General features: G+C 40.3%; 1 protein-coding gene across 1 annotated transcript in view; it reads left to right on the forward strand.

Moving 5' to 3' along the window:
* Positions 1 to 2,075: 2,075 nt before the first annotated feature.
* The window catches only part of tpp1 (tripeptidyl peptidase I), a 33,088-nt gene continuing 21,921 nt past the window's right edge, over positions 2,076 to 13,242 (forward strand). The window contains exons 1-4 of the mRNA XM_060829297.1: positions 2,076 to 2,410; positions 2,614 to 2,700; positions 5,769 to 5,908; positions 10,057 to 10,207. Coding sequence (XP_060685280.1) covers positions 2,400 to 2,410; positions 2,614 to 2,700; positions 5,769 to 5,908; positions 10,057 to 10,207 — 389 coding nt within the window. The 5' untranslated portion in view covers positions 2,076 to 2,399. The remainder of the gene's footprint in view (positions 2,411 to 2,613; positions 2,701 to 5,768; positions 5,909 to 10,056; positions 10,208 to 13,242) is intronic.

Genomic DNA, 13,242 nt, shown 5'->3' on the forward strand with positions numbered 1-13,242 from the left:
GCAAGGACTGCACAAAACACTACGTAGGACAAACAGGAAGACAGCTAACAACCCGCATCCACGAACTCCAACTAGCCACGAAACGACACAACCAGCTATCCTTAGTAGCCACACACAGGCGACACATGAATTCAACTGGGACAACACTACTATAATAGCGCAAGCCAAACAGAGAACAGCCAGGGAATTCCTAGAGGAATGGCACTCATCCATTGATTCTATCAACAAACACATCAACCCGGACCCTATATACCGGCCACTGCAGCGGACAGCAACTGACAACCGGAAGCGGCAGAGACAAGCCACTATAAATGCCGAAGGAAACGTGTCAGAAGCGCTTCACAGGAGGCTCCCAAGCACTGAGGATGTCACCTAGAAAGGGGACGAAACATTTGCAACAAAAACTCCCAGCTCGGCGAACAGAACCACAACAATGAGCACCCGAGCTACAAATCTTCTCACAAACTTTGAACCATCTTCAGCCTTGGCACCCTCTAACCTCAATGTGTCCCGGATCCAACCCTCCAACTTGGCACCACTCTCTTGAACTGTCCTACCGTCTATCTTCCTTCCCACCTATCTGCTCCAACCTATCACCATCACCTTCCCCCCACCTAATCTACCTATTCCCAGCTACCTTCCCCCCCACTCCCATTCCAACCCCCTCCCAGTTGTCTCTTAGCCCCCTTCCTCCATCCCACATTCCTGATTAAGAGCTTATAGTAGAAACATCAACTCTTATGCTCCTCAGATGCTCCCTGACCAGCTGTACTTTTCCAGCACCACTCTTTATGACAAAGGATTCAATGTTAAAAAGAGTATCACTGATCAGGTAACAATGCATTGATTTTAATGACCGAGCAGAGAATGAATTCTGGATTACAAGGCTTCAGAATATGGAGTAGCATAACCAAGATGATGTTTGTCAACAACAGATCAAAATTTAATCTGGTACAAGCTATAAAGTCCAAATTTTGTCTAATTAAGCTAGGAATCAATTGGAGTTATATCTAGCCAAAAAGGAAGATGGATCTGGTGGTTAAATGTCAATCATTTCAGCAACAGGACATCACTGCAGGATTTTTCGGGTGGTGTGCTATATCCTAACCACCTTCAGCTATTTCATGATGACTTTCACTTCCTCTGAAGGTCAGACCTATGATGTTTGCTGATGATTGTGCAATATTCAGCACCACCTTGGGTACTATGCAGTCCATGTCACTATACAGTAAAATCTAGCCTTCTGTTGATCAAATAGAGATGGGCAAAAAATACTGACTGAGCCAGAAATACCTACATCGCATGAATGAATAGAAATATTAGGAAAAGGACACAGCACTTTAAGTTAACAAAGACAAAGACAATCTTACTCAACTAGATATTAACTAAACGATGTTGGAGGGTGGTGGGGTTAGTGACCATATCAAACGCAAGAGAAAAAACATCACGTGGGCTTGTGCTAACAAATTGAAACAATTCTCTTGGTGCAAGTAAACATTGACAATGAAATCAACATCAATTCCAGCGCAGCCTTCAGATGCCTGAGTAACAAGAGTGGTTGAAGCCCAAGACTGCAAACTCAACACCAAGCTCAGTCTACTGAGCAGCTGTGGTCCCCAACCTTCAGTATCCTCCTGCAATGCATGATCATAAAACATGAACTGCGTGGACAGCTCAAATCACTGGAAGGTTACACCAACCCTTTGTAAAATGCTACTAATCCACTGGCAGTATACAGTGTCCAGGCACTGGACAAGCATGGCCAGATGTGATAGGTGGGCCCCACTGCTCACATGCCAGACACAAAACTCCCTGAATACACTCTACTCTGAGCTCCACGTTTGGGAAGGTGAGCAGAGTAAATGCTGTAGGGATATCCAGAAAGCCTACCTAAGCAAATACAACATCCCCACCAACACACAGGAATCACTTGCCCTGGAAAGCACAAACTGGTGAAGAATCAAACACCAAACACTTCATGCACCCAGTGACGCTCAGAGGTCACGTGCAGGCAGTAGAAAGCACACCAGAATCCTGAATGTCCTACTCATCTCCATCATCTGCCCTTGGGCAGAGCCTGAGGCTGCAGGATTGAAGTATTTATCCGCCTCAGAGCCCACCCCCTCCTCGGAGTGGTAGCAAGTCATCCTCGACCCTTTAATAAACTTCCATCTTTCATACTTTATTCAAGACAATTAGCTTTAAAAACATTTGCTGGGAAATATATCTTTGCAGGACTATTTTGGAGTTGAAGAGCTCCATGACTGATCTGTGTCCCAATAATATTTGAGTTGTGGTGCAGTACGTCCCGGAAGTACTTGTACAGCAGACTGAGTGAATTCATTGCAGAGTGAGTTTGGGCAGCAACGATTTGCGTCCTCCCTGACAGTTCTTTATCAATGGCATCTGGGTAAGTCTCAAGCCTGCAGTGAACCAACCAACTCGTTTTCGCCATCTTTAACCGAACTTCGAGAATCTAGATATTTAGGGCGAGAAACGCTAATGACTTCCGTAACGATATCGAATTAATGTGATTTGAAAGAGAATTCACGGTATTTTAAGAGTTGCGTGCCCGCGTTCCCTCTCCTAAATCTCTATCATTGTTTGCAACAGGAGGTGCTCGTTCGTGGTGTTTTGTATTTGCAGTGCTGTGATCTCTTGCAGCCATGGTGTTTACCTGGAACCAGATCAGAATGTTAGGTAAGTGCAAGAGACGGATCTTGTGATTGCCCTTTAAAGCAGGGAACGATGTCATGCCATTCCGCTGACTCCCTGTTAAGTTGACTAGTCCGTCTACATGATAATTTCTGAATTCTTAATGCTTGAGGAGTAATTTACTCATTCAGCGTAAAAATCGAGCTGATTTCAAACTGTAGACCAGAATTAGACCTAACTGGGCAATAGCCTACAGATACAAAAACCAGCAGTACTTCAGTGGGCAAATCATACAGCAGCATCTGCCTCTATAATTGCTGCCATATGCACTTGTTGCTGACTGTATTGATCAGTTGCAGCTATTGCTTTAACATTAAATATTATATTTTCACCAGCAACTTTTGTCTTATGCCATATCTGTCTGAAATGTGTCAGTGTCACATGAACATCCTCTGTTTAAGGCAGCTTCTGCAAATACAAGCTACATAAACCACAACTGGAAGGTGTGAACAAAACACTCAGAACTCATTTGTACTGTTAGCTCTGTAAAGCTTTTGTCACAGTAACATTTTTGATGTATTTCTGTGCACTATATATATGAGGAAAACAACATTCGGCACTTCATAGGGATTGTACGGGAGGGAATAATAGGAAAAATAAGCAAGAGATTGGCCAGACTTGAAGAGGAAGATGAAGGTTGGGGGGCAATTGATTTAGGGCAAGAATTTTAGCATATGGCCTAGTTCATTGAACACACAACCACCGATAGACACAAAATGCATAAGAGATTGGCACCAGAGGAATGGCAGGTTGTGGACTGCAGGACTAGGAGAAGTCAGAAATGGGTTGGGGATATAGTTTCAAAGAGTTAAACATGAATATTAAAGGAGTTGGGGGGATAAGGTGAATCAAAGAAGAATGCATAGGATTTGATGGCAGACAGGTTGCAAGTAGCTGAGGTTAGAGTGAAGTTTACTGTATGATGAGAATTGATCGCTGACCAAGGCAGTATTGAAAGATAGAGGTGATGGATGAAGATTTTAGAAGTGTAGCTGCTAAGACAAGAGAATACTGATTTTGTAGGACATTTAGGAGACAGAGGCTTGTGCAGTGTTAAATCAGACGTCATGGCTGTAAACGGACTAGTTCAGTCGGAGGCAGTGGCCAGTAATAGGAATGGAACTGATAGAAACTCTTTTTGGCAGAACAATGACATCAATTTTAATTTGAGCAAGATTCTGCTGGTTAAATAGTATCTGATAAACAAGCTATGTGTCAACGCAAAGTCATTATGGAACACAGCTTGATGTCGAAGCCAGTTGGAAGTTGATCCCATGTTGATATTTCTAAGGGGAACCCTATAAATGAGATGGAAGAGAAGACAGAGACTGATCACTGGAGGTCTCAATGGTAATGGTATGATATTGAAAGATTCTGTGGCTCTGATTTGGATAACAAAACAAGACTTATCCTGCTGAGGTGGAGAAGAGAGGTGTTGGAGGAAGATGTTCAGCTCAACAGTGTCAAAGGCTGCAGGAAGCTAAAGGAGGATGGGACTGATAAGTCACCAAAGTTGCAGAGCATGCCATTAGAGATGTTGGTTAAGAGTTGTAGTAGGAAATCTGATTAGAAAGTCTTTGACAAGGAGCTGTAGGAAAACAGAATTTGGGATCTGAAAAGACATTTGAGGAAATTGGAGCGATGTTGAATGTTATGGATGGGGAAATAAGTAGCTTGCAAAAACAAGAAGGTGAAGGGAATTTTTTTCTAGTAAGAAATATTGATGGTAATTTTGAAAGTGAAAGTACAAGAAGAAAGGAAACCATACCATATGTGACATGACTTAGAATCAGGTCCAAGAAGAGATGTTGAGTGGATCAGAAGTTCAGTGGGAATCGGTCAAGAGAGCAGAACATGGTAAATAAAATAAAAATGCTAGAAAAGTCTAATGATGACCATGAAACTATTGTTGATTGTCAGAAAAACCCATCTGGTTTACTAATGACCTTCAGGAAAGGAAATCTGCCTTCCTCACCTGCTCTGGCTTACATGTGACTCCAGAACAACATTGATTCTCAATTGCCATCTGAAAAGGCTTAGCAAGTTGTATCAATTGCAACAAAATCTCACCAGGGCACTGGAAACAACCATGCCACAAACAGCCCTGCTGACTCCTAACATCTGGGGGCTAGTGCCAAAATTGGAAGAGTTGTCTCTTAGACTAGTTAACCAACAGCCTGACATAGTCAGACTCATGGAGTCATATCTTACAGGCAATGTTCGAAACACCATCACCGTTCTAGGATATGTTCAGAACAGGCTAGCAGAGGTGGTGATGTACCGTTGGAAGGGAGTCTTCCTGTAGTCCTCAACATTTACTGCAGAATCCATGAAGTTTCAATTTAGCAGGTTAAACATGGACAAGAAAACTACCTGCTGATTATCACACACTGTCCTGACTTGGAAAGTTATAGTTATTTCTTCACTGTTGCTGAGTGCAAATCCTGGAATTCCGCCCGAACAGAATTGCGGGTCTACCTATTAGCTCATGACTGCAGCTAAGTTCAAAAAAGCAGCTCACCACCAAAATCTGTAGGGCAACTAGGACAGGCAATAAATGCTGGCGAGCAAGAAACACCCACATATCATGAGAGTATAAAATAAAATGATCTGGGAATATTGTGAATTTTAGACAGAGAAAAATGAATTGTTCGTATGTATGAATTCATTGATGACTATACTGGTTGTTCACCAGATACATTGAAAAATGCATTATAGGTATTTGATAGATGGGGCTGTATGGAATTGGGACTGTACCAAGGGTATAATCAGGATGGTAGCGAGTGAAGATGTTGCCAGGGCCAAAGGTGACAGAACAATGTGTATTTGGACACCTGTAGAACTATTGTGAAGAAAGAAACGTGTTTATTTTTCACTTGAGCTGATTCAGCAGTTCTCTTTCAAACCGTTACTTGATGATCCTTTTGTGAAAGATTTTCCTGGATTTTTTTTTCAATTTTTGTGATTGAATAATAAACGCTGTATGACCCTAATATGCGCAACACTCAACATATTGGACATGTGTCTGTAATGAGTTATCTGTTTTTCTGCAGTCTTCCTAATGGATGGATGCATGTAGGGCGAGTATCAGCCTCAGATGAACTATTACTCACTTTTTCACTGAAACAGCAAAATACCGACAAACTCAAAGAACTTCTGGAGCAAGTATCAAACCCGCATTCTATCCAATACGGTAATGTCTAGAAAATGTTATGCTTTTTATTTACCATTTTATATGTAAGCAATGTTCACGGGATTTTCTGTGACTTGACAATTTATCTAGTTTGTAATGTTATCATTGCAATCTTAAACACAATATCCAGGCACTATATTAAATTCATGTATTTAGGTGAAGGAGTTATTCTATCTTTGTACTTGAACATAGTTTTCTGCATGCTTCTGGCAAAGTAACACTGACAGAGTGGGACCAGATTTGAGGAATTTCCTAGCTATAGTCTGTAAAACTTGATTTATTTTTAAAAAGTTCTAAATATTCACACTGCTATGTATTTCAGCATCTCTTGATACAAAGCAATAATTTATTTAATTCTGTTAGTTATTTTAAGTTTGAGTTTATAACGAGGTATTTTACTAACAAATAGGGAACAAAAATTTCAGGGTGAATTCCCAAGATGAAAATTCTGCAAAATCAATCTCCTCCACCTCTTTCAGGAAGTAAGATTCTATGTGGACTGAAAAGTTTTATGACCTGGCTAATCAGCACTTTCAAAAGACTTTTTGCAACATTCAACATATTAATTAAACACATAGCTCTAGCAATTCAGAGATCAAGTGCAAGAAGTGGGTTTACGTCAAGCATGTTAAATCCTAAATGGGACAGGTCAGAATTTTTACAGTTTACTTAAATAACTTGCTTGCAAAAAAATCAATACATAATAGTCATAACTGTAATACCAAAGTCAGATAGTAAAGTCAGAAAATACAAAATGAATTGGAAACAATCATTTAAATTTTGGAAAAATAGCAGGAGAGACACATGCAAGGCATTGAGAAAGGAAGAAAAATTAGTTGACCTGGCTGCTTCAGAAATGATATTGAAATTGCAATGCAGTCTCAGTGAGCACCATGCTAAATATGTCTAAGCACGCAGAGCAGCAACAGACCAAAGTCAAAAAGACATTGGACGACACATGGACAATGTTGGAGAAACTTAGCAGGTCTGGCAGCATTTGCGGAGAGAAAAACATAGTTAACATTTTGAGTCATAGTCATAGAGATGTACAGCATGGAAACAGACCTTTCGGTCCAACCCGTCCATGCTGACCAGATATCCCAACCCAATCTAGGCACACCTGCCAGCATCCGGCCCATAACCCTCCAAACCCTTCATATTAATGTACCCATCCAAATGCCTCTTAAATGTTGCAATTGCACCGCCTCCACCACTTCCACTGGCAGCACATTCCATACACGTGCCACCCTCTGTATGAAAATGTTGCCCCTTAGGTTTCTTTTATATCTTTCCCCCTCACCCTAAACCTATGCACTCTAGTTCTGGACTCCCTGACCCAAGGAAAAAGACTTTGCCTATTTACCCCATCCATGCCCCTCATAATTTGTAAACCTCTAAAAGGTCACCCCTCAGCTCCGACGCTCCGGGGAAGCAGCCCCAGTCTGTTCAGCCTCTCCCTATAGCTCAAATCCTTCAACCCTGGCAACATCCTTGTAAATATTTTCTGAACTCTTTCATGTTTCACAATATCTTTCCGATAGGAAGGAGACCAGAATTGCACGCAATATTCCAACAGTGGCCTAACCAATGTCCTGTACAGCCGCAACATGACCTCCCAACTCCTGTACTCAATACTCTGACCAATAAAGGAAAGCATACCAAATACCTTCTTCACTATCCTATCTACCTGTGACTGCACTTTCAAGGAACTGTGAACCCGCATTCCAAGGTCTCTTTGTTCTGCAACACTCCCGAGGACCTTACCATTAAGTGTATAAGTCCTGCTAAGATTTGCTTTCCTAAAATGCAGCACCTCACATTTATCTGAATTAAATTCCATCTGCCAGTTCTCAGCCCATTGGCCCATCTGGTCAAGGTCCTGTTGTAATCTGAGGTAACTTGCTTCGCTGTCCACTACACCTCCAATTTTGGTGTCATCTGCAAACTTACTAACTGTACACATGTGTTATGCTCACATCCAAATAATTTATGTAAATGACAAAAAGTAGAGGACCCAGCACCGATCCTTGTGGCACTCCACTGGTCACAGGCCTCCAGTCTGAAAAACAACCCTCCACCACCACTACCCTCTGTCTTCTACCTTTGAGCCAGTTCTGTATCTAAATAGCTAGTTCTCCCTGTATTCCATAACATCTAACCTTGCTAATCAGTCTCCTATGGGAACCTTGTCAAACGCCTTACTGAAGTCCATATAGACCACATCTACTGCTCTGCCCTCATCAATCCTCTTTGTTACTTCTTCAAAAAACTCAATCAAGTTGGTGAGACATGATTTTCCATGCACAAAGCCATGTTGACTATCCCTAATCAGTCCTTGCCTTTCCAAATACATGAAAATCCTGTCCCTCAGGATCCCCTCCAACAACCTGCCCACCACCAACATCAGGCTCACTGGTCCATAGTTCCCTGGCTTATCCTTACCACCCTTCTTAAACAGTGGCACCGCGTTAGCCAACCTCCAGTCTTCCGGCACCTCACCTGTGACTATCGATGATACAAATATCTCAGCAAGAGGCCCAGCAATCACTTCTCTGGCTTCCATAGAGTTCTAGGTTACTCCTGATCAGGTCCTGGAATTTATCCACCTTTACCCGTTTCAAGACATCAAGCACTTTCTCCTCTGTAATCTGGACATTTTGCAAGATGTCACTATCTATTTCCCTACAGTCTATATCTTCCATAGAGTCAGTATATCTTCTTCAGAAGTCCAAACAAATGCTGCAAGACTGGCTGAGTTTCTCCAGCATTCTATGTTTACTTCAGATTTCTAACATCTGCAGTATTTTACTTTTGTCCAAAATATTGAATTTATCGAAAATGTAAAATAAAGGTCAGAAGGATAACTGAATAGATATCATTGTGTCAAACCTTGAACTTCCTAGTTAGTAAGAAACAAGCACGACATTCAACTGCTATGTACAATGCAGGAAAAGGAAGCACATGTACTTCAGCTGCTAAAAGTTAAATTTAGATTAGATTACTTACAGTGTGGAAACAGGCCCTTCGGCCCAACAAGTCCACACCGACCAGCCGAAGCGCAACCCACCCATACCCCTACATTTACCCCTTACCTAACAGTACGGGCAATTTAGCATGGCCAATTCACCTGACCCACACATCTTTAGACTGTGGGAGGAAACCGGAGCACCCGGAGGAAACCCACGCAGACACGAAAATGTAAAATAAAGGTCAGAAGGATAACTGAATAGATATCATTGTGTCAAACCTTGAACTTCCTAGTTAGTAAGAAACAAGCAAGACATTCAACTGCTATGTATAATGCAGGAAAAGGAAGCACATGTACTTCAGCTGCTAAAAGTTAAATTTAGGGCTGATATTAAGAACTTTTTCATCATATATTGAATAAGCAAGTAGAGTAACAGAGCAGAAAGCCCAGAATCATTTCAGAAATTAGATAGAACATAGAACGTTAGCGCAGTACAGGCTCGTCGGCCCTTGATGTTGCCCCAACCTGTGGGACCAATCCAAAGCCTATCTAACCTATACAATTCCATTCTCATCCATATGCCTATCCAATGACCACTTAAATGCCTATAAAATTGGTGAGTCAACTGTTGCAGACAGTGTGTTCCACGCCCCTACTATTCTCTGAGTAAAGAAACTACCTTTGACATCTGTCCTATATCTATCACCCCTCAATTTAAAGCTGTATCCCCTCATGCTAGCCATCATCTGAGGAAAATGTTGATGTTGAATTGTGAACGTGGTGGCTGGAGTGAGACAGGTGGAAGTAATGGCGTTGAATATTCTCAAGGCAGAGGTAGATAGATTCTTGTTAGCCAAAAAAATGAAAAGTTACCAGTGTAGAGGAAATGAGTGGATTAATTAAAATTAATTTTAATTAATTAAAATTCTTCCCAAAAACAATATTTTCCAACACTTTTAATTTGTACTTCAGATTTCCATTTTGTTTTATTTATAGTGTTTCAGTATTTTATCTTACTTAACGAGACTCCTTCTAGAAGAATTTCAAATGTGAATACATGACTAATTCTGACCTAAAGGTTGTAATTTTTCTTTTAAATGTGATAACAATCCTTGCACATTCTGATCCTTTTTGAGAAGTATGTAATTGCAATTATAAACTGAGTCTCACTATTTTCTAGGTAAATACCTCACCTTGGATGAGTTATCGAGTCTGATTCGACCTTCAGAAGAGACTCTGAAAACTGTGTGGACGTGGCTTAAAAACCATGGTGTACAAAACTGCTCCACCATCCAGACCTTGGATTTCTTGAGATGTTTCATGTCTGCCAGGTGAAAACAAATCTGAGTTGCGGAATGTTTACAATTTATAAAAAACCTAACTTTTATGGGGTCTCATACTAAACTATTAAGAAAGGAAAATGTTTGTTCAGTGTTCTGCATTATTGAGAGCGATGGACAGTGCAGGTTATAACTGAAAACTATCTTAAGGTGCAGAAACATTTTTTAAAAAGAAGTTTAAGTAAGTGATACTCATGGACACAATTCAGTAAATTCCAGTCTCCAGTGCTGCAATTTTTTTTCTTGGTTCAACTTGATCTGCTCATGTGCATCTCAAAAGTTGGCTTTTTGTCCAAAATGCAATGGCTTCAAAATTCCTCAAGTCATGAAAACAGCAGTTATTTTAGAATTATATCAATGGTGCTCTCAAGCCAGAGTTGACAGGATCCATAAAGGGAGATTTATTAGTTTTCTGCAAACATTTCTTTTACATCGTTCATCAATGTGATTCTGACTATGTACCATTTTAGATGGAGAAGAGTTAGCATGTGTCCAGATCACCTAACTGACCCTGGAAAGTTGACCTTCTGGTCCCCTGAGATTATAATGCAATGATGTTTTTATGAAAGGAAATAATGGACATTGTTTTCCTAGTCTGGACCTCCCTGTTGGCACCCATGTACACTGTAGTGGAGGTCAAGCTGCCTCTATTTCATTCGTTGACTGGTTGCATCAGCAACACATTTTGAGTAACAGGAAAAGTGACACCCCTAGCATAGGGTGTCCCAGTCAACAGCTAGTCGCTCGCTTTGTAAAGGGCGGTCAGAAATTTTGTTCCTTACAAGAGACTAAGAAAAGTCTTGGAAACAGCACGGACCCACATAACAGGGTTATAGCAACTTGAAAGAAGTCACTTTTCTTTGGGAGTCCCAATAATCCATTGCCAGAATTCTTGTGACATTTCAAGTTTAGTTGCTAATTAAACTGTTTGGCACTCCAGTATGTAACATTAACATCTTTGCATAGTTACATGGGAAAGAGGGAATGCTGAGAAAGTGGTACAAAAAAATTAAAGTAGTAGCTCCTATACACAAGGTAGGAAGACAAAATGTTTTGGGGACACATTCCAAACATTTAAGAGTGGAGTGACTGAAAAGAAGATTCCCAAGGAGTAAGCTAGGAATAAACTAGTTAAGGAAAAAGACCAGATTGGGATGTAGAATATTCCTAAAGACAATTGGGCAAGACTGGAGGGGCTAGCATGATGATAAGGGCATAGAAACATACCAATTATTTGTATAAATACAGCATTCAGTTCCTCATGTTTCCTCAGCCATTCAATAACATCATGACTGATCTGTTTGTGGTTTGAATTTCAATTTTTCTCCAACCCGGTAACTTTTCATTTTCTTAGCTACCAAGAATCTCTCTACTTCTGCCTCGAGAATATGCAATGTCATTGCTTCCACCATCTCCGAATGTATAGAGTTGCAAACTCACAGAACTTTCTAAATCAAAAAATTCCCCTTATCTCTGCCATAAGGGCAATCTCTCATTTCTAAACAATGCTCTCAAGTTCTGGATGCACTTACAAGATGAATCATCCTTTCTCTGCTTACCTTGACAAGCCTACTTAGGAATATATATACTTCAATCAAGTGACCACTTGTTCTGCTAAACACCAGTGAATGCAGGATTAGGTATCAATTTAGGAAACACCACCAACACATTTACATCCTCCTTTCAATAGGGTGACTAAAACAGTACACGCTAATTGAAATGTGGTCTCACAAATGCCCTGTTTAACTGAAGCATAACGTATTCTATGTTTAATTCGTCTCCTGTTAAAGAGTAGAACTGCTTTAGCTTTCTTTATGTGCTATGTGTGCACACTAGCATTTTGTGACTCATGCAGTCAAACACCTAGAATCCTCTGCACCACAGAATTCATTCTCTATTTCACTAATACACTTTTTTTTCACATCCTACCAGTTCAGGAAAAAAGATCTGTTTATGCACATTTTGTTTTCTGCCAGCCAGCCAATCTTGTCTCCATGCTAGCATGTTACGCCCTACACCATGAGATCCTGTTTAGCACAAATATCTTTTATGTAATGTCTTCTCAAATGCTTTCTGGAAATCAGCCAACATCCCCTTTACCCATATTGCACATTACTCGTTCAAAGAACTCCAGCAAATAGTTTGAACTTAAGTCTCTTCCATAAAACCATGCTGACTGTTCCTGATTACTTTGAGCTTTTCTAAATGCCCAGCTGTAACCTCTTGAATAATCAATTCTAACAAATTCCCCAGGACTAAAGTCCAGCTCAGTTGCCTTTTATTTCCCACTTTCTGCGACCCTCTCTCCCTTATTGAATGCAGGAATTATATTTTTTACTTTGCAGTTTGATGGAATCTTTCCAGAATCTAGCAAATTTTGAAGAGTTAACGCCAACAGATTATATAACTAACTTGTTCGTTTGAGACTCTAGAGTGAGGTTGATTGGAACATGGGCACTTGTCATCAGTTTGTTCAGTATCACTCGTGTGATTGTATTGTAATTTCACCAGTTTCTCTCTCCCTTTCAGCTCCCAATTGACAACTATTACTGGAATGTTTACTTTAAGTTCTGTGGTTAAGACTGAAGCAAAATATTTCTTCATCTCATCTTCCATTTCCTTATTATCTAGTGTTACCTCTTCAATCTCATTCTCTGGAAGACCAACACTCACTTTACTTACTCTTTTCCTTTTAAAAGACCTGTAGAAACTCTTGTCTATTTTTACATGTTTAGTTAGCATCCCCTCATATTATTAATCTTAGTCATTCTCTGCTTTTTATATTCTAACCAAACGTCTGACCTGCCAATCATTTTTGTGCAAAGATATACTTTTTCCTTAAGTTTAATGATCTGCTTAACTTCTTATATTCACCACAAATGGTAGACCCTTCTATTCATTTTCTTTTCTTCATATTAAATGTACACTTGTTCTGAGTATTATGACACGGGGTAAACCCTTCTGCCAGTTTAATCCAGCAAGACAGACAAGATTCATCTTGTGTAGTAAACTGTTAAAATTCGAGA

Source organism: Hemiscyllium ocellatum, chromosome 8 (assembly GCF_020745735.1).
Source record: "Hemiscyllium ocellatum isolate sHemOce1 chromosome 8, sHemOce1.pat.X.cur, whole genome shotgun sequence".
Taxonomy (NCBI): domain Eukaryota; kingdom Metazoa; phylum Chordata; class Chondrichthyes; order Orectolobiformes; family Hemiscylliidae; genus Hemiscyllium; species Hemiscyllium ocellatum.